Source organism: Ceratosolen solmsi, unplaced genomic scaffold (genome assembly GCF_000503995.2).
Source record: "Ceratosolen solmsi marchali unplaced genomic scaffold, CerSol_1.0 scaffold49, whole genome shotgun sequence".
Lineage (NCBI taxonomy): Eukaryota > Metazoa > Arthropoda > Insecta > Hymenoptera > Agaonidae > Ceratosolen > Ceratosolen solmsi.
The window spans coordinates 726,115-750,945 of record NW_011948450.1 but is presented as its reverse complement, the minus strand read 5'-3'; the positions used below and the strand labels follow the sequence as shown (position 1 = coordinate 750,945).

At 20.2% G+C, this 24,831-nt stretch overlaps 1 protein-coding gene across 5 annotated transcripts in view; it reads left to right on the top strand.

The window, feature by feature from the left end:
• The window catches only part of LOC105366531 (ubiquitin carboxyl-terminal hydrolase 48), a 67,772-nt gene that overhangs the window by 16,672 nt on the left and 26,269 nt on the right, over positions 1-24,831 (top strand). For 3 of the 5 annotated variants that reach the window (XM_011505005.1, XM_011505007.1, XM_011505008.1), the window contains exons 12-13: positions 9,581-9,691; positions 14,555-14,667. In XM_011505005.1, the coding sequence (XP_011503307.1) occupies positions 9,581-9,691; positions 14,555-14,667 (224 nt within the window). Of the gene's footprint in view, positions 1-3,729; positions 3,852-5,700; positions 5,861-9,580; positions 9,692-14,554; positions 14,668-24,831 lie in introns of those variants that run through there. The other 2 variants (XM_011505009.1, XM_011505010.1) reach the window with 2 other exon arrangements.

The window sequence follows — 24,831 nt, the reverse complement described above, 5'->3', positions numbered from 1 at the left end:
AATACAATTTAATGAGAGCTAAAAATAAATTATTAAAATTATAACATTTATTTCAAAAAGTTAGACTATAATTTACTTTTTAATAATTGAATACACAAATTAATGTTAAAAATTAACACAGATGGAGTTATTAACAGTGTTACCAATATTAACAGAGATTGATTTTTATATTATATGCTTTTGTTATCTTTATTAAATAATTTCAATGATTTCACTCACTTGGTATCTGAAGAGTTTTGTATCGAAAACTTACTGATAACCCTACCACAAAAAATGCGAGAAGATTTAAAGAATGCGAGTTAAATATGGTATCATACCAAGAGTTTATATAACTAAAGTATATCTAGGAAAGTTTTGTATTATTCAAGTCAAACAAATTTCAACAGCTTGTTTTGTGTAAACCAATGTTTAAAATAATTGTTGATTGATTATAAGCTAGCAGCATTATAAATACGAAAAATTGTAATGTCTACGTTATTTTACAAATTTTTTTCAGTGAATAATTTTTTGTAATATCAGTAAATTTTAATATAATATAATTCTACAATTTTATGCTAATTTTTCATGGTATTTATAAGTTATAAAAACAATCTAATTCAATGTATATAGTGAATTCCTTTACGTATATTAAATAAAAGAATTTTTTATATTTTATCTCTTTCAAAACTATAAGATACTTGAATTTCAGAAATTAATATGTTTTATTGTACACAGTGAAATATCTATAATTACTACATCTATAATATCTATAATGATTTTTAGTTTATATGATGCTTGTATTTTTTATTTCTTTTGTTTCCTGTTTGCGTGCCTATGCCCACGTATAAATACAACGTTGTTTAATTATAATAGCACTTTAAATTATTTAATTTGATTCAAAGTAGACACTTTAAGAAAATGCTTTGATTATAGTTGAATATGGTATAACTATTTAATTTGTATTGGTCGATCACCAGATTGTATAAATCAATTTCAGGATTTAAAAAGTGTACATAAATACTTATATTTTAAGATATAACATGTATCTAAACATAAGTATTAGAATTTAATAATATTCTATTTTTTTATTTCATTTTTATTTTGCTTGAATTAAATAATATTACAATATTTTATAATATAGACTGTAAAATTAATGTTATTAATTAAAATTATCCCACAAACATGTATTTCTAAAAAATCGCTTTTCTTTTCTAAATAAAATAAGAATTTATTTTTGAAGCAAGAATTTTGTTATATATATATATTAAATATATTTTGTACGGTATATTAAGTTAAGATGAATACTGATAAATATTTTTGTTCTCTATAATAATAAAAATCATTTAAAAATTAATGTTTTACATAATATATGAGTTTTAATGTAAATGCACACATCATCCCCCTTTATATAATTAATCTAGGTCACTAATTACTAGTTTCATCAGTAAAATCGTATTCGCCCTCCACGTAAATATTTAAAAGCGACCAATCATGGGATTTTCCTGAACGTTTTTATTGTCCTTTTTATTATATAGAATAACAATGGTTGACATTTACGCTTCGTGCACAAGTATTTTACCGTTTGTGATATTACCTTCATTTGATTCTCTTCTTAAATTGTATTTGATTTTGCGAAAGTTCAATACAACATTGTAAATATGTTTCTAACAATCTATAATTATTTTTGTAGTTCACTATTTTCTATAATAGTATTTGTGTAATAATATCTTTGCAATTTATTTAATTCCAGTTTTATATAAATAACAAATTATCATTTTATAATTTTTTTAGAATAAATTTATATGGTTTGATAATATAGAAATTTATTTATAACTCAGATTTTAATAAATTCTATAATGTTAATTCCATTTATCATATAGACTAATAGTATTATAAAATAATTGAGTTATTTTTATTATTTTTTAACAGTTAACCTTTATTAAAATAATGTATGCATTTTATGACAGTATTTTTTGCTATTTCTAAATAAATTATTTGAAATCAACAATTATGAATCGAAATAAGATTCTTAGTACTGCATAAATATCTTATATTATTACAGTATTTTATAGTGCTGAATTTAATAATATTTAGAAAGCATTAAAATTTTTATTTTCTTAGTATTACATGCAAATAGATATAGAAATACGTACAAAATTCTTCAACGTACTCGAACATAATATAATGAGAGCATTTACGAAGAAATTTTTAAAAGACGCAATAATTTTTCTAATAAATTGTTTTAACACAAATAATATTTAATTAATTAAATGATCTGACTTATATAGAATATAATATTTTAAATAAGAAATTTATATTTAATTTTATTTAATAGGATAGGTTTTATTTATATTTTTGAAAAGGTTATCGTTTATAAATTTTCATTTCCATATAAAAAATAAAAACACTAGTTTGAATACTTTTACTATTATATATGCTTATATTATTAATTTTAATTTATTTATTATATATTTAATATCCTTGAAAACATTAATAAGATTTCACACATTTTATTATTCATACAAATTAATCTATACACTTTTATATATGATTTCGTATGTATTGATTATTTCTTTTAATTATTTTTATAGTAAGTTCTTTAATATTATTTTCTAATATATTTGAAATAAAATTTCAACTAATTTATATAAAAATTGAGTGCAACGTACATTAGTAACCAAAAATATAGTAGCATTAAGTGCAAATATAAGTGCAATTTATTAAACTTTTACATATGATGTGTATTAATTCGATATTGAAATCTGAAAATATAAATAATATTTTATTGATGTAAAAATAAGTGAGGGTGTATTTGAAATTTTATTTTATGTAAAAAATATTTTTGTGAAAGTGAAAAAATTAATTTTTTATTGAATTAAGAAAATTGAATTTATAAGCAGCTGAAAATGTGTACATCATGAAAGCACATTTGAATGTAAGCGTAGTTAACAATTATTTTACGTAGACGTACTTTGTTGAAAATTTCTATTCGAATGATTTACGAAATAAAAACTTAATTGGTGTAATAGAAACCAGAATGTTACAAATAAGTATTGAAGATAAATAAATTATCAATATCGATGTTTTGAAATAGAAGTACTCATCACGAATTTAAAATGTATTAGATCTAAAAAGACATCGTAATTAGTTTTCATATATAGTACGGTCAAATAACTTATTTGATATTATGACCGAATTTTTTTTTTTTTGCAAAAAGATCTTTTATATCCTTATAATAATACATATTTCATTTTTATACTTTCCACTTGTTTTTCAAAAGTTTTTTATTAACAATCATCTATTATGAAATTTTTTATTTTTATTATAAACTTAGTTCTGTAATAAACTATCTTATTATAAAATGACTTAAAAATGTTAAATTTATATTGACATGATTACTGTTTTTCATTATTTTTTAGCTCTTTTCACTTTTATTATAATTAATATTATTATCCAAAGAAATATTTTATTTTTATTGTTTCTATTACATATTAGACACGTAGTTCGTTATGTCAGTAGATTTATGATAGGTTTATGATCTATATACCGGTCTATCTATCTATTTCAACTTCATACTATTATTCAAAGTAAATGAATACCAAAGATACAAATATCAGATATAACTGGCAACGCTTGACTACTTTTCCGATGCAACTGTAAAACTTTTATATATCTTTCTATACCACTCTTATTTATAATATCTGTCACTGATTCCTATTTTTTTACTAATAAAGTCAATTTTCTTTACAGCCATATTCATTTATCAGTTATTTTTAACTTATACCTTTATCTATGAACATCATTACTGTATCGTCGATATTAAACAATTAATCGACACTTTATTGTATCTGTACTTCAAATATTAAATCATGTATTAAATTGTTTCAGGTAAACATATTGAATAAACCTATTGTACACTATATATTTATAATTTTTGTTGACTAACTATAGGATTTCATAATTCTTGTTATATTAAAACTATAGAGATAGATATTAAATAAAATAGTAGTTGGTTGTATTCTTGTAGTATACATATTTTATATTGCCTATATACACATATTTTTATCATAAAAAAATATATAATTTACATACAATATATAATTAAGTAAATAAATAATATATAATTAAACCAATATTTTTTATGTAACAGTAATTCAATTAAGTTATACAAGATTATGGGTTTATCGCAGCAGATTATATTTAATGTTAAAACATTATTTAAGTAAATTTGAAACACAGTAAAACGGTTTAAAATTTGATTTACGTTAATTTAATTTAATTTAAATTTCATAAAAACCAAATACAATATATAAATTATTTTTAAAATTTTGTATTTATTGGAATGAAAAATAAAATAAATTTATATACTTTTATATTAAAAAAATTTTATTTTTAAAAGACTTTAACAACGACTTGTATCAAATTAAAATAATTTAAAAATGTAAAGTTTTAAAATTGTATTATTTTATTTTTAACATTTTATTTTTAATATAAAAATTGATGATTTGTGAGTATCAACTATATAATTTAAATTGCTTTTAATATATTTGTATATATTTGGCGTATAACTATGCATCTGTAAATAAGGATTATATATGCACATAATTTGTAAATTTTTTAATTCGAATGTTGATAATAAATATTAGAAATAAAGGTATATCTGAAATTACTTTCATTTTTCCCAATTGAGTTTTAAACAATTTTTTTTAGGTGAAACAACTGTCAAGTTCTCTTTAAGTCTAATATTTATTAGTTGCCGCTTTTATTCTTTATAACCAGTTATAATACATTCGAACATCAGTATAAAAAATTAAATATACTTCAAGTGACGAAGTAAAGTATAGAAAAAGGCCTAGAACTCAATGACGGGCCAGTGTGACGATTTTTTACTCGTCAATTCTTGCTGGTACTGTACGTCACCTCGCAAACGTATAACCCGTCTCGGTTCGTTAGCATCAGTAAGGTCTATTGTTGGGTTCGCTCGTGCATAGAACAGGATATTATATTCAAGACCTCGGATAATAAGATTCTTACCGCAATGACTGGCTCGCTTTTTGCCCTGCTCCGTAAATGTAGAAATAGAATGAGACTACCAGGCACAGTAACTGGTTAATAACTTTCCGTAATGATAAATATTTATTTTTCTATAATGATTATGACAAACAAATCTATGTTATATCTTTGTTCTATACATAAGTTTATTAATTATTGTTAGACATAAAATGAGAAGTTTACTCAAATGGTAAACAATTTTTTCAAAATATATTTTTTTAAGAAAATATAACAATATTACATAGATTTTTTAATTAAAATATTATAAAGAAATATTAATATTAAAACTCTAATTCATTATTATCTCTTATAAACGTTGCAGGAAAAATTCAAATTTATTTAAAAAATATTTATATGATATAGTTTTTTAATTTAAAGTTCTCAATATTTTCCCTGTATTTCATTTATCAAATATATAATTTAAATATAGAAAGTAAGTAATACTATATAATTATTTATTTTTCAAATAATTACTTTATCAAGTATTAGCAGCTACTAATATTAAATATATGTATATATAAGTGTAAAGGTTGAGTAAAAAATTTAAATTTAAATTTATGTGCATTTATAACGAAATAGCGTAAATTTCAATAATTTTTATAAATAGATTTACCTTTATGTTATACATTAAACTTTCATAAAAATATTATTGATTATTATAATTTACAGATCTCTCGAAAAACAAACATATAAAGTGTTAACATGTTTAATATAATAAATGCCGAAAAAATAATATCTGTACCATCGTAGGAATACTTTGCTATGGTGATAGGAAATGTGGGTATCCAGTCACACATTAGGGTCAGATTATAGGCATTTATGTAGATCTCAGATTACAGCATATATATATATATATATATATATATATATATTTAAAATTAGAGTATTACGAAGATTCTACTGATTTTATTAAACTATAACAATTCATGACAGAATGTATAACAAAGATAAGCAATCCCATGCAATTGTAACGATATAAATTAATGCAGATACTTGTATTCCCGTAGTTGATAGTAGTAATACAGAGTAAACTGAAGAATATACATAGTTTGCAGAATCTTTACAATATTTAGCTATTCAAATATATATCATAATATGCAATGATAAACTAATATTAAAGAAACTATAATTATAGCTTTTATTAAATGTAACAATTCAATATCTTTATTTTTAAATGAAATTGGACAGTCTGGTGTAACGAGACAAGTTTTTTCTAGTATCTAGGCGAGGCAAGCTACATATGCTTACGAACATATAGATGCTGGATTTTTTCATTTTTATTTCCTGTTATTTTATATATATTTATATATAATAAAACTAATAAATAAATAAATAGATAAGTAGCATTATTTTAAATTAATATACATTACACTGCCATAATCCTTGAATATATTTTAAGATTATTTTTGTTATTAATCATCATAATATAAGTTGAAATATAATACTCATTAATAATTTTTTTATTATTATTAAGTTTTCATTAAGAATACAATAAGTTAATGATACTTCTTAGATGATTTTATTTTATTTAAAAGTGTTGTAATATAATATTTTAATAAACAACGTAAAATAATCAATGAATAGAATGAAAAAAACCAGATTTTTTTATATATATTTTCATTTATTTTCGGCTTTGAAATTCACAAAAATTTATAGGTAACATAACGTATAATCGAGTGAATGAGCGAATTGTTTGTTCTACTTCAATGTGTACAAGTTTATTATGCTGATACGCATGATAATTCAATGAAATTTTTGCATTTATATGACTCGTTATGGCTCTGCTGCTCATTGACGATCTCCAGGGAATTATACTATTTAGAAGTTCAGTAAAATTCCATATAGAAGTTAAATAAAACCGTGACTAAGGTAGTTATCTACACGATAAAGAAATCGGTAAAACAAGAAAGTAAGAAGTCATAAAAGGATTAATTTGTAATTATTGAATTTATTATATACCTATATAATTTAGAATATTACTGAACTTTAATAATTTATGTTTGAATTTTACACATTAACAATATATTTGTTTTTTTATACCTCAAGCAATATATCTACATTTTTTATTAATTTTTTTACCTTATGTACAATTGATATATATTTCATTATTACATTAACTAAAACATTTTGAATAATTATATAATATGCTATTTTTATTAAAAAAATTTATTTACAAATTATAATTTTAAATAATATGATATTTTTATAATTACTTTAACGATTCTTTAAATTAATATTGATTGAAATAATAGATTCAATATTTTAATTTAGTATTTCAAAGATGATTTTAAATATTTATCACAATCATTAATGTAATAGTACAATATAATCATCTGCAATAATAAATAGATCTGTATCATAAAACGTTAATCTTTAATAATAACTTATTATCTTCATAGTTGACTAGTGTAAAAATATATTAACTCGATTCCTTGTATAATGTATTTTCTAAAACAAAAAATTAATGTAACATATAGCCATGGTATTTTTAAGTCGTTATCGTTACGTTATTAAATATTTTATACTATATATAGTTTTTCACCTATATCTAGGAAAATAAGAATAAATATAATTGAGTAGCAAATTGGTATTAAATAGCAAATAAATTAATAACATATAGAAAAAATGATATAAAAGTGTGTAAAATGTAACCAAAAAGGAAAATGGAGTAAGAAACAGAATAACAAAAGAAAACATATATAAAATAGGAAAAATCAACTTGGTTCCATTATAAGGGGAGTTCAGTATTTCTATATTTGCACAAATATTTGAACAAGTTTTATAATTAATATACACTTACAAATGATGCTATAAGGGTTGTGTAAATACTCTTTATACGCATACTTGAACAAATGAAACAGAGTCTTGTAGTTTATATTTCAAATATTTTTGTCGGTGATGACGCTTCTCAAGTTAAAAATCTATTAAAATTTCATATTTATATTTGACTGCATTTTAGTTTTTTAACAGATAAATGATTACAAGGTACTAAACAGTACTAGTTATGTTTAATATTTAGTGTCTTGTATTTCAGATCATTTAAATCCTAAGTTTTCTTGTCATACATTAGCGTTTTAATTAATATTAATAAGAAGAAATTTAATAGAGATACGTATATTAATTTTACTTGATAAAAAATTAACTGTTAAAAATTTTATGTTTAAGAATTAGTTGATTATGAAATATCACGTTATATTATGATTAATAAATCCAATATTTTTAACATTAATAAAATACATTAATTATATTTTTATTCATTGTGTTAACAAAGATTTAAGTATTTTGAGATTAGAATATACAAAAACATATGTTAAATATTAAACAATTTTTTTTTTATTATAAATAAGTTATATTCGATTTTATATTATATTAGTCAAGAATGAAAATATTAGAAAAATCAATTGAGAGGCCAATTTTTATTATAAAAATTTATATTTTCAATAAATTTATTAAATTTAATTATGTAAATATTATTTGAATTTAGTAAATTGTTTTCGTCATTAATAAATGTTAAAACTAATATTGTTACATAAAAATTTTATTTTATTTTAATTATTAATAAAGAATAATTGTAATTGCTAATATAATAATATTTTTAATGCACCTAGTCTCCTTATTATTATATTTAATTATTGCATTATATTATAATTTGATGTTTTTAATTTCAATTATTCTTCAACTATTTTTTATGTCCATGTATGTCAAGTTTTTAAATTAAAATTATACATTTTTAAATTTATATTAAAAAATATAAACGATGTATTTATTTATCGAATGCATTAATTTAAGATCATCGATAGTAAATATTTTTGAGTTATATTATATTATTTTTTTATATTCATTTTTTATATCATTTTTATATTATTGAAATGATGAAAAAATTGAATAATAAAAGTTATGAAATGATTCTTTTCATCTATAATTAAAAAATCTACAATTATACAGAACGTGTTCTTCAAACATTAACTTAATACATATTTTAATAAAAACTTTAAATATATATAAATTTATGAGATTTGTTTACGAGTTACATTTATGATACATAAATGTTTTATCACTTCTTCTACATTCTGTTTATAAAAATTAATATAATAGAATCACTAACAATTATTAGTAATTATGAAACTTATTTGATTTTATATAATTTTTTGCCCAAAATATTACAATTAAAACGAAGATATATATTTATAATTGAAATAATAGTTTCGTAATGTAAATATAAAATACACTAGCACATAATATAATTTACAAGTTTAAGTTGCAAATCTATACGTTTAGGATTATTTAAAAACTTATAAGTGTTATATAGTTTTAAAGTAATAATCAGTCTTCAAAATATTGTTTGAATATATTCGAAGAATTGCTGTAACGAAGGTGTACAATTCAAAGATTGGCAGCTAGTATTATTTATATTTCGTTTGGTCAATAGATCTCATTTGAAATTATTAATATTTCAGCATTGATTGTATTGGCAATATTAATATAAAGTACTATTTCTTAATTGTATGTTATAGGTTACAGATTTTAAGATGCTAATTATTTATTTCAGGTATGCTGAAAATTTTTCAAAATCACCACCTGTCAAAATTCAAAATTCAAAATTACTTTGTCAAAGTCATCATTGTTTTCTGTATCAAGTTCAAAATAACTGTAGCAAAGAGTAAGTATGTTTTTTATTTGCTATTATTTTTAATGAGTTTTAATAGAAGAGTAAGGGATAAATATTTTTATTAAAATTAAAATGAGATTACAAAATCAATTTCATTATATAGAATTTAAGTAAAATTTTATTTCTTAATTATTATTAATTACTTTGTAGTAATATTATTTGTTTTATATATTATATAACTTTGTTAAAAATAAATAATAAATTTATTATTACTACTATAAAGTAGAAACATTAAAGCAATTGTATTATATTTCGAAAAATATCCGTATTTTTTGTAATACAAATTTTATTTCCTAATGTAAAATACATACTTATTAAATACAATATATTTCGTCTCATTAAATAAACTATTAAATGATATCGATCTAGAATTTTTTTTTATTTTCGGTTTATCCGCATTATTCTACATTTTATTCTATTATTTTTAGTTTCATTGCATCCAAATGCTTATCTTGTTGCTTGTATGCTTATGTTTATAAAAATGTAGATTTCTAAAGTTCCATTTTCGTGATTAAGTTAACAACATCAAGTATCATTATATCAGTTAGTATAAGTTATACTCCGAAAAAAATGCTACCTTATGCATATTCAAGAATCGAATTTTAATTTTAAGATAAAAATATATAAAAAAAAACAAATTTCATTGGATGACTTGATATTTAGATAATGAGATAAGCATACCTTGATCTAAAATTTATTTTCATTGAAAGAACCCTACGTTATCATTATAAAGTTATTTATGTTTTTTATTTGAGATTAAAAAAAATTTTAGACAATAACAAATGTTTTAGGTAGTTTGTTTAATGTTTGCCCAAAGGATATCATTCATGAAATAATGCTTTCACAATGAACGTTTTTTAGTTAGATTTTGTATTAAAATATTAATTACAGAAATTTGTTTCTAATACCATTTATACTTTTTAAGTATAAACTATAAAAATTTTATATTTATGTTTAAATTTTTTGATTTGTGATTATGTAAAAATCAAAATAAAGACGTAATTTAGTTTATATAATTATAAATAACAATAATCGATAAAAAACAAAAATCAAAAACAGAAATGTAAATAATGATAATTAATTTTATCATATAAAAGTTTTAATATTTTTTTTTATAATGATGTTTAATTGATTAACTTGAGGCTTAAATAATCATGAAAAGTTTCAATAATTAATTGACCTACCTTTTTTTATTTATTTACTTGATGTTTATAGTATTATTTACTACAATTTATAAGCTTATAAATTCCTAAGTAAATGTTTTAATGACATTATTTAAATTTAATTAAAACATAAATAATATAATATACTTTTAAATTTGTGCAGTACTTTATTTGAATTATAATTTTAATTTAAATACATTTAATCTAAACCTATTTATTTTTTTGTAATGTTTTAAAAGATATTTTTAATTATGTATATAACATATCGTTAATTGACTGTTAAAACAGTATATTTTATGTTATATAAATTAAATATTAAAAACAATTGATTAAAATTATAAAGTGTAAATTACACATTGAAACATGAATAATAATATAAAATTTGAGTAACATAAACAATATCTGAAATAAACGAACTAACAAACAATGATACTTATTGCCATACTATAAATATTTTTTAAAAATTAAAAGTCATAATTACAATTTTATTTTAAAAAGATATATGTGTATAATTATGTTAAAAATAACAAGTATAAGGACACAGAACGCTCGGTTAAAACGAATGATTGTATCTATATTTAAAATATTAATAAGAATATTATAAAATAAGATTAAACTGAATAATGCTAGATGAAAGATAGTAAATAATCTTCAAGCAAATTTCTTGGAAACTCTTAAAATATTGTGTAAAGAAAGAGTTTGGTAAAGCATGATTTTGATAACACAAGTAATAGTATACTCTATTTTATAGATACTAAATACACTATTGAAAAATGAAAATACGTAACCCACTAGTTTATGCACATTATAGACATTTTTTGCAATGTTCTGCTATGATACCTTTAACTGTTTATATTACTTAGTTTCCATTAAACGACATTACTATTTCTTCTATCATATCAATATTGATGTATACTTTCGTAAGTTTTGTAAGGGAAACAAAATTTTAATTAATATTATATTCACGAAAATATATTTTCTAAATTAAATATATTTTTTTTAATATTATGATTTAATAATTGAATATAATTATTTAAAAATAAAATACATATTTTGACGAAACCAAACAAATTTTTAACGAATGTTATATTATTGTAACATATTACAATAATATTAAAACTTATATATTTATATAAAAATTTATAATTATTTTAAGTATAAATTCAAAGCAATATATGCGAGTAGTTTTAAGAAATTAATCTAACTGAAAATTAATATATGTTATTGAATTAACTTTATTAATTATACTTAATAGATGTTATCTACTATTTATTTGATCAATAATAATTTAAGTTTAAATATAAATAAATGTTTTTAATTTATATATAAACAAAGTAAATTTGATGATTATTTGTTAGTTAAGAAGATGAATAAAAATATTTCATTTTAATATTTTAATATAGCTGAAACAAATTAGTAGGAGTTAAAAAAGTTATATATTCATCGATATCCAAGTCTTCCGATTTTTTAATGTATTCTATATTCATCCTCATTCTAATACAGAATTCTTATAGTTGGAGCAATGTAGAGTAATGTAAATTATAAAGGTTTGTTACATAAATAAATTAAAATATTGGAACAAATTATTCTGGTAATAATGAAATCTAAAATTATAAATTTTTTTTTGGTATAAAATATAAGAGATAAAGTAAAAATAACGCATGACATCATAAAAAATATTATTCCCCCTCATATTTTTCATCTGCAAGTTGCCATTATTTAGCCGTTAGGCAAATAGACTGGATGTTGACACGCTATCCCTTTGCTTTTTACTTCAAAGTAGTATGCATGAAAATAAAATGGCGGGAGGAAGAGGTGATGATTGTCAAATAAAATAGAGTTCACATGATGCGCAAGTGGAGAGAAATTTAAATGAGTATAAGCAGCATATTGTACTAAATCAAGTTTAATACTATATGCAATTAATTAGCAATATCAAGTATACTTAGAAATTGAAATAATATAATTAAAAACCAAAAATTTTATTTATAGTTTTTGTAATTATTAAAATTACCTTATTATACAATATACATTATTCATTAAAAAAACTATTATTCAAATATTTATAACAAATTATAAATATATAAACAAATTATTGAAAAAAAAGTAATAATATATTATATAATATTTTATTGAAAATTTCTGTCCATGTTAGAATAATTAACAAAATTAGAAGATCTATAGCATGAATTAATTGCAATTATTAATATAAACAATAAATTTAAACCAAATAATATAAACAATTATTATATAATTAAATAATTAAATTGCTTAATGGTGCTTTAATGTCTATAAATAGTAATCATATATAATTTGTATTTCTTATAAAGAATTTATATTATAAGTTTAATTTATTACTTTATTTTTAGATAGTAGTATTAGTTATTTCTGTAATGAAGAATTAAAAAAAATTGAGTTTATTCTATACGTAATTCCCATTATATTTGCTCTGAAAAACTAATATTTCAAGGATTAGAGAAAATTTAATTAATATATACCTAACCTGATTGAAATTGCTTCTAAATTTCTTTTTGATATGAGTAGACATTAATAAAAATTGGATGATATTACATAATAGTAATTAACAGTAATTTATAATATTTAAAATTTTAATTTATAATAATATAAAATTGATAGTAATATATATAATATTTTTATATAATTAAATATTTTATCCATATTTATTGTAATAAAATATCTATTATTTTATTCATAGCACATAACAATTATAAATACGAACAAGAATATTTTTCTTTGTAATCTTTTTGAAAATTTATTATGTAACCATAAAAGTACCAAAAATAATAACGTAATTATTACTTATTATCTACATTTTAATCAACTTAAACGATTAAAATACTCGTTTTTATTAAAATTATAATTGGTTCATTTGTATTTTCTAGCTTTTTATATCATATAAAAATTTAGTACAAAATTTTATAAAATTCATTAATTAGTAATACGAAGACAAAGAATAGTACTTGTTATTTGAATTTTGTTTATACGTATTTATATTATAGAAATGAGATAACTATCAAAAAATTTGAAAATTTTTGTTTGACTATAATTTTAAATTATACTTTACTACCTTTAGCTTTAATAGTGTCAACCTAATACAAAAAATCAATAAATGAATGAACGTAACACGATGTGAGTAAAAAGTCGGCTGAGTCAAGCTTTGCAAGAAATTTCTAATTTTTGGTATAATTGAGGGTGATAAGGTAAAAAAATGGCGTTGAATTGTAAAAGACATTGAGTAGAAAACGGCAAATTCTTTCTACTAGTGGTACTTTTAATATAGTTCCCCTGTTGAAAATCCTCAATTATTGATGATTTTTAAATATTTTCATAGTTAGAAATTTTCATATAATATTCAATTTAAATGAATAATTTATTTACTATTGACTTTATAACAAATATAATAATTATATAATTTATTATCGATTCATTATTTTCCTATAAATATGAATATATAATATTAGTTATTTTGTGCTATTATAGAAATATAATATACATATAATATACATAAATATAATATAAAAATAAAAATACGAAAATGCTTAAATATTGAAATAATGTTATATGACTGAGATAGTTCTTTACGTTATTAATAATATATTTTTATGATATTTTACAATGCATCTAAATTATGTGAATCGCATAATTAAAATTTTTTTTAATTACATTACAGATATAGCATCGTGTCTGAGGAGGAATGGAAAAAACTGATGCGTTTTTATTCAGTTGATTATACGATAAAAATGCTCAAGGTGGATAAATCTAAACAATATTATACAGAACCAGGTAAATATACACTGTACCTTGCATAAGATTTAAGATAATTTTATACAGAAGAAAAGTAGTTGTTATATTTTTATGAATTGTACATAGGAACATCATAATATAGTATATTATGATTTAAATAAAATATGTTTAGATATATTTATTTATCAACTAATTATATCTAAAGTACTGTATCAAATTAGTAGATTCGATGCAGAGTAAAAGTAAAATATATATTGTTCTTAAATATATTAAATGGCAATATATTAATTTCTATACTAAAATTTTATAATCACATGTAATTCGATTGTCCCTAATTATTCCATTGGCCTAGAAATGTCTTTTGTTCTTCTGAGTCTTTATTTAATTTTTGTGCTAAATATTTATGACAAGAAATAGAAATTTGATGTGTTTGTCATACAAAAATTTTCCCTGAACAATTTCAGTTTTACACCTCATCTTTTTTACATTTCCGATTAAAAAATTAAAAATTATTGAAAATTTATCACGAAGCACATAAAATTTCTACAAATAAAAATATCACCAGGATTTAATATTTAACGCGAATTTTTTATTTCTTCAATTTATATTAAAATGTTAATTTCGTTTAATTATTAATATGTATGAATTTATTTTTTAAGGAAAATAAATACCATACTACGTAATTACTTAAATATTTTTGTATTTATTTTTTTGTGTATATTGTATAGATATGTAATATTAAATGATATTAACTGCATTATATCAATATATTAATACACAATATGTAGTAACTGTAATCATTAATTCATATTAGTTATTTGAGTTAGCCATTAAAATAATTTGTAGCTCTTAGATAAATAAGTCTTAAACCTGTACTATAAGTCTAATTTCATAGTATCATTATTGTGAGTTTAAACAAAATTTTTTTAATTTATCTGTAATTTTATATTACGTGTTTAATTTACCTGTAATTTAACATTATGTTTTTATTTCATATATAATTTATTTATTTGAATTGAGTATATATTTAATAACTTATTTGTCACTCTTAATAAAAAAATATTTACCGTAATATTAAAATTCAAAATTATTCTAAGCTACTTAAAATATTAAGTACATTATTACTAATAACGTTTTATCTTCTGCATTATTGATGCTTTATTAATTGTAAATTGTAAAATGATACATGTTGCAGAATTCATAATTGCTATTGAGAATATTATTTTACAAAAATTAAGTTTGTTTTATTCATAAGGTATTTCGAAAATGATAATTTAATCGTATAGTTATATAAATCACGAGTTAAATAAAGTTTAAAAAATTTTAAAATGATTTAATTTAAACTAAAACACTTTTTCTGTTATTTTATTTATATTTAAGTAATATGTGAATATTTGTTAATAATTAAATACAATTTTTATCTAACAAAATAACACTCTCAATATAAAAAATAATTGAATATTAGTTATATTTATTAGTATAAAGTAGTTCATTTAGAAGTAAACAAAATTGTCTTTATTAGATTTTTTGCTTAACATTTAATTATAATATACTGGTAAATAAAAAAAATTTAAAAATATTTTACTAGTTAAAAACATAGTCAAATACTTTACATTATTCCTTCAAATAATAATACAATTAAATTATAATAAAATGTAATTTGTGGATTCGTACATTTCAGTATCTGAATCATAGAGTTCTTATACATTAACCATGTACTCATTCTCGATAAGAAAAATAGGACCTTTTAAACTGTAATTTGGCCTTCCAATTACTTATCACAGTAAGTAAACTTAAATTTGGTTAGCTAAACCCTCGTAAATATCGTTTTCTCTTGACTAGTGCCCATTTATCCCACCCCATTCCTTTCAATGTCTCCCTTTCCCTGATCTCGTACGCTATATACACAAATTTGCATAAATCATGTAAGGAAATGTTGTATTACCCACACTTTAATGCATGTGTGTGTGGGTGTGTGTGAGAGAGAGTGACAGTGTGTGTTTACGCACACATGCACATTAAATTTGTGAGTGTGTAGGAGACGAAAGGAGAAAGCGAGGTAGAAAATGAGGTAAGCCAGCATGCATCACAAAACATAACGTAGTGCTCGACATCGGTAAAATTAATATTCAGACGGCCACGCTTAGATTTAGAACAGAACTTTGCAGATTAGTTTACTAAGCACTTGCATCGACCATAAATGACGACTCTATATTTCACTATTTCATTCTATTTAGTTCGATTTACTTAATCTATTTATCTAGCCTCTTATTATCTTTTCCTTATAACTTCTTTTTGCCCTTGTTAGAAAAGTAATGATTGATTGATGAATGATTAATAATCATAATTTATATAATTCTATATATTGAACAAATATTTTCTATTTTTGAAAATAGTATTAATTATACTGACCCTTAAATTATAATTTTATTTGTAAAATTAAAATAAATTATATAAAAAATAATATTATGTATTTTATAAATAACTCAAAATAATATAATTAAAAAATCTTCACGTGTACGTGAAAATACTGTGGTAGAATAAATCAAAAGACGAAAAAGTTTATCCGCTTAATGAAAATTGTACTTAAATTTCAAAAATTAGTCTGGAGGATAAATTAGTTTCCTCTTCGAAAGGAAATTAAAGCGATATTTTCAACGTTATTCTTATAAAACAAATATTCTTTACGTTTCATAACAATGTCTCCGGTTATAAAGATTTTGAAAGTTTATTTTATATTTTTCCTACTGCAATAAATAAGCTTTTTGTCAAGAACCGATTCTTCTTAACCTGTTTTTTCCATCATTTAGTATCCAAATAGAAATAAGAAATAATAAAAGTAAATGCATTTATATAGTAATATTTATGTTTATTAATACTAATAATTATTATAAAAAATCTTATTAAAAAAATCATGAAGAAGTTAAAATGAAAAGTTAGTATTATAAGTTGATATTTGAGAATATTTATACAATTGAAAGTAAATATAATTTATTGTATATACTTTTTCACTATAAGATATATTTAATTGACGAATTTTTTAAGTAAACTTAAAATATGAAAGATTAACCATAAATCTGTTGACATTAGACATTCTAAGAAGATTAAATTTAGTCTTTGTTGTGGTTTCACTTGAAGACATTCATTAGTAGATACAATTTACGGTTATTCTATTAAAACATATTTCTTGTCAAAGACTACATTAATACATAGTATACTTAGATTTTTTACTGTAATCATAAATATTAACTATTATATATTAATACATTTAGAAACAATCTACAAATAATCAACTATTTAATAATATTTTGTATACAGTGAATTGAAGACATATTTATTTTGAAATAAACAAATTTCAATAGATTTAATTATTTTTATTTAATTACTTTTATATTATTATCAAATGTAATTGCTTTAACGACATTATTGTAATTAACAATTTGAATAAAAAAGAAAGAAAGATACTAATATTTTTTTCTAAGGATATAGATATTGTAATTACATTTGAAGTATATTTTCGCAATTTTAGTGTTATATATGTTATGAATTAATATGATTGTTTTTTTAATGTTTCACACATATTAGCACTTGTATAGCTTATTTCATAATGCGTTTTTTATTATGATTGAAGGCCAAATATTACCAAACTATAAAAGATATAATAACTAATAACATATTCTATCTCTTAACCTTTCTTATAAAATATTTTAGTGTATCAGAAAGCGATTATAATTACTTTTATATTATTTAATCATTTCATTACCAATCTATAAACGTTTTCTTTTTGATCCTTTGTTTTCTTATTAAATTTTTCATTTTTTCATTTTTCTGTTCTTTCTGTCTTTTCCGGTGAAATAGTTGGTAAATTCATCATGTATATCTTTGGACTCTAGGGAATTTTTGCTGACAATATTTCTTTTCCTTATCTTATACGTGATCAATTGTTTGAATGAATCAATGATGTTAATTTGGTTAGTGTAAATAATACGATTTTCTTTTTATTTTATTAATTTATCACCATTCATTAACAGCCAACTCTATATATATCACGCCAATTGTATTTAGTATTGGATTTTTAAATGAACATCACCTAATTAATAATAATTAAATTCATAGTTTTAATTATTTAATAAATCCTACTTATAAATAAAAAAATGTATTTTAAACAATTTATACAATTATTTATTAAAAATTTATAATTTATTATTTGTCTCCACAATTATACTTATGTTAAAAGATTATTTAATCGATTTTTCTTTTATACTACGTAATAGTTTTATTGAAGTTAATGTATATATTATTACTCTTCTTAATGAATTTGTCATTATTTCTACGTACCAGCATCATATATGATTTAATTTCTTCATATGTTCATTCAATAAATAGAGTATGGTAGTATGTATTAATTAATTTTTATATAAGCCTATAAGAACTTACACAAAATTAAACAAAATTAAAAAAATTTGTTAATTTTTAAGTATATATTAATAACCTACCTAAATAAAACAGTAGTGCTTTACACAGTATATCTGTTTCTATTGTATAAAATCCTTCTTTTTAATATTGGAATCAGACAGAATAATAACTTTATTGTTGTAGTAACATTTGTAGAGAACAATGAAACTTCATATAATAAAATGAAGCATTCTATAATTCTAAAAGAGTTACGCAGAAGACTTCTAAATATAAGCAAGGTTATCTTGTAATATAGAAAGACAAAGGGTAGCATCTTATCTATTACTGGTTAGATAAGAAATAATATAATCATTCTTTGATAAGGTTCGTTATCATTTTTATGATAAAATGCTAATGTAAGAGAATACATTATTATTCTAATATATAAAATGTAACTTTTTTTTATACGAATCATTATTTTTCATATTATTGAAATATAAAACATGTAATAAGTAGATAAAATAGTTTTATGTAATAGTTTTATGAAAATAGCTGTCTAATAATTAATATATATTTGTTAATGATTATTCAATATTAATGTTGTATACATTATTTATTATTTATAAAAATATTTGTGATAAAATATTTCCAAGATAAAGATTATTGTTAAATATTTAGTTATTTTTATAGTAATAGAAAATTTAACTCAATTTTATTTAAATAATTAGAGCGAGTATACTCCTAATCCTAACTAACCAAAAAACCAATAGATTAATTTGTAATTCTAATTTTAAAAATATATGTCTAATTAACTATACATTTAACAATTAATTTAATTATTATATTATATTGTAAAAATTAATTAATTATAGCCATATGTATTTTAAATATTTTTTTTTTTTTTAATTTTTTGATTCTCTTTCGATATATATAATATTTAAAAACCGTATGGTTTTTCTGTATGATATATCTATATGCTTTTAAATAAATGAAAAGTCTCAATAAACAATTTGTTTATTTGTGTTAAGATTAATTATTAGTAATAAATTCTGTATAAGATGAAATTATATAATCGTATAATAATTAAGAAACATTAGAATTTGTCATGATTTGAAAAATAGTATAAGTATAGTTTCCACAAAAATATAAAAGCCGAATTCAGAATCACTTGTTTGAAAGTAACAGACAACAATACTAAGGGATAAAATACATCGGTGATATTCGCGCTTCTATTTCCCTGAAGTACTATCCAAGTATAGTCAAACCATAAAATGGAGAAACAAAAAGTTAGCAATGAATGCTATCGGACTATTGGGACAAATGCGTATTTAGCATTGAGTTCTCTACATTTTCGATAAAGTCTATCGTTATATAAATAAAATATAAGCGTATAACATTTATTTTTTGTAATTTGTTAAGAAGTTTTTATAATTCTTACTTTTTAGAAAAACGTAATTCTATAAAAATAATTGCTAATATAGGTTTTTTAATACTTTTTAACGTGAGGAACTGATTACATTTTTCACAATTAATTTTTAAACTTCTTAAAAAAAAGGCAAAAAACATGTCTTTTTATCTAATACTTATTGATATAATTTTTTTTTAAATTGTAGAAAATTTAAACTCACAAAATTATTTTTAATTCTAAACATCGTGGATAAAGAATTTTTTAATAATTAAATAATTATTTAATAATAAATTTATATATGAACGTTTGTAAAGTTATTATTTAAAACTATATTGTGTGTGTGTGTACATAGTTTGAATATAAAGAATTTTAATCTCGAATTAAAGAATTGCTGCCTACGAATTAACTATATTTATTAAAAAATGGGATTCATTAATCGTTTATAGAAAAAATTCATTAAAATCAATGAAAAATTTTAAGTACTTTACTTAATACCTTCAAACGATCTTTTTAATTTTTTCAAAAAAATCTGAACTTGGCAAAAATAATGAACAAGTTTTAAAAAACTATACATTTAACATTTTTCACAATATAATAAGTCCAGCGTTTTACTTTTTAGAAAATAAAATTATGAAAATCTTAAAAAAATTTTAAGTAAATATATAAACAATATTTGATGAAAATTTTGCTTTTAAAAAATAGAATAAAATGAGCAAGCTTATTACTACATAGCCCCTTTAAGAAATGTCATTTGAGTAATCATATAGATTATACATTTTTTATTCTTGTAGTACAAAATATACTTAATGCGTTTTGATTTAATTGTACTATTTTGATAATTTTACTAATATCCAATATCTTCAAATAAAAAGGTATTAAATAATTTCTAGATTTTTACTTTTCATAAATCTGAATAATTAAAAACACCATAAAATAAATCAGAATTACATTAAAAATGTTTTTATCCAATATTCTAGTTAAAATCATTTTCTCTTACCATTAAAAACAAATTACTTATCTATCCTATCCTACTAAATGTAAATTGTACAGAAATATTAAGAAATTTCATATTATTTGTAATATGAAAGCTTAATTGGTACATTTATTAATGTTGTTTCACATTGAACAAAATTTATAATAATTGGCAAATAATTAATAAAATTAGCATGCATACGAAATTAAAATATTCATAACTAACCATTAGTTTATATATAATATTTTTCAATTTTTTGCATCATATGAATTAACATTAAGATTGATCGAATCAGGTTATATTAAATTATTTTTTAGAATATAAATTTTAGTTCTAAAGAGAATGATTTTGGGAAGTGTTATCTAAATCTATTATATCTATTCATATTTGGGTTTGACAGTGTGGGACATTTAAATTCATTCAAAAGCAGTTCCTGTCAATATAAATTTACTTACTTCTGTACTTACTTACTAACTAACTTACAATAAAATTAATTGTTTTACCTAAACAAATTTATTTTTAATTTATTATAAACTATATATAAATATAATTTCTTAAAAATATTTTATTTGAAACAAATAAAATTTTTTGAATCATTATATACTTTCGTCATTTGTTAAAATAAAACTTTTAAATTAGTTTTATCTTAGTATTAGTTTATCTTAGTTATTTACATAGTATTAAATATTATTTTAAATTTGTGTTTGATATTTTTTAGTATATAATATATACTCAATTGAACTAATAGAAATTTCTAGTCTTTAGTCAAATTTAGCTTAAAATATATCATTATTTCGCTGAACTAGATATACTTAAAAAAAAAGTAATATATTTACAATTATAGGCAGGATTTAGAAATATATAAAAATTGCTATTTCTATCTCCCCATCTGCCTATCTCTATCTATTTGTCTCTCTCATCTGTAAAATATTTTTTTGCACGTTCAGTTAGCAAGTTACAGTAGCTAAAACAATGTAGGTTTTCTTGCCCTCAAGCAGTTATAGCACCCCTTAAGCGCAAGACCCATGGTCACCGTATATTATTAATTACTATATTAATCAACGGCTAGCTGGGAGAAAGATCTATTATACATGGATAAGAGCTAAGTCCTAAACTCCAGCAAATTCATCTACTTTCCTAGAATAACTAACCTTTTACTACTAAAAGATAATTTGAACGAGACTTTATATTTCTCCTACATTAATTTGACGATTTGATTGCATTTTATATAGTTTATAGTTTTTTTCCTATTTTTTCTTCTGAAACATTTTTTACTAAAACATAATTATATCAATATCTTATGTTCATGTTAAATTTTTCTGTTATTCATTCCTAGAAAAGAAAAATAAATGCATATATTTGTAATTATTTTAAAAATTAATACAGAAAATAATGAATTTTTTGTTTTAAACTATAAACATTTACAATATTTCAATTAATCTTTATTCAATTATATACAGAAAAATTTACTTTTTTTATATTGATGCTTTATTCATATTGAAAAATTATCTATATTCATTGCATATCTGAAAATCTCGAACTTAGTTTTTAATAAATTATAATTTAATAATTCTAAATATTTAAAATATTTATAGAAAAATTATATACAACTAACAGCGTGTTATATTTAGTATAATAACTGAAGCAAATATTTTAAATTGATCATAAAATCGATCAAAAAATGAAAACGTTTATGAAATACATAATTAACGTCATTAATATCTTTGAAACTTCAAATATTAAAAAGTATTAAACATTTTACTTTCCATTTTTTATTTGTATATGTTTTCAACATTTTTTAATTAATTTCATATTGAACTATAAATTCAGTGTTTACTTTTTTATTTGAATTAACCTAAAAATAACTATTATCTTAAAATTTTTTTAATTAATATCAATTTTGTTGGAATTAGAACTTTTATGTATATTATAAAATAAAAATTAATTAGAGAAGAAAAAAATTGTCATTTTTATTTCTTTAACTTTCATATTATCATATATGGCTTATTCTTCCAAACAGAAAATAAGGTTTAACAAAATTATTTTCTCATTTTGCAAAATTGTAGAACGCTAAGCAAAATAATACTTATTTAGAATTAAGTATACTTTACTGCAAGTAATTCAATAATAAGCAGTTCTAAACATATATTTAAATTTGATTATTTTTAATTCAGTGGAAACTAAACGTCTCAGAGAAAAATAAAATTTTATTGAAATTTGATCTCAAAAAAAACAAAAGTTATATTCTCAATAAAATAGGTTTTCTGAAAATTATTATTTTTCTTTAAACTTTATCACTAATATATAAAGTAAAAGCATTTAAAACTATTAAACGTAAATATCAAAGAAAATATAAGTTACAAAGATATTAAAATTCACGATCATATTAAAGTAATTAATGATTTGTATAATTATATTTTTTGAACTTAATATTAATAGTAAATCCTGGAACCTTGAATTTATGTTTGTAAGCCCATTATTGAATATTTACATTTTTTTGTTTTTTTATAATTTTAAAACTATTTAACGTGATTAATTTATAAATATAATAAAAATAATTATCTGTGAATATAAAACTTTTCTGATTCTCTCTTAATTATTATTTACTATCCAAAATACGATCCTGAATAACTCGATAGTAGGATTTAAATTATATGGAATCATTTCACAATCAGGAAATGTCCCCACTAATTATTGATTTAAGTTCTCTATTTTTCTTTATTTTTTATCTTATTTTAATATTAAACATTTAAATATATTGGTGAATCCTCTTAAATAAAATTATTTAGTTTTTTTTTAATTTATTTTAAATATGAAAAATAAATTTTTGTAGAAAGAATTTAAAAAATAAAGCGACAATCAAATAATTAATTAGTACGAGGGAATATAGTTTATACACTCAGTAGTGTATATAACATTAAATTAATATCTGTTCTCATTACATAATAAATCTTTATTAAAATATATTAAAATATAATATCAGTTATTATTATTTCATTCAAAAATAATATAAATTTATTACAGGCGTTATCTTAGCTTATTAACTTTCAATTTTTCATATGAAATATAATCTAAAAAAAGATTTATTTATAAATTATTTTTATTTTATATAAACATTTATTGTTTATTAGAATATATTTAATAATTTTTATTTATTAATTAAAAGAATCGTTTGTTTTAAACAATAGCATAATTATATAATTTTTAAATAATATATCTAATATATAAATCTACTATTCTATTAATAATTTTAGAATAAAATTTGTTAAAATTCCAATCTTAACAAAAAGTGCTTGTTAAAAATATTTATACTATTTGTATATTAAAAAACAAAATGAATGAATTCTAATAAACTGGTTATATTAGGATATATAATTAGACACACAAAAGAAAACAATGTCTGTTGAGATATGATCTTGTCTTTATT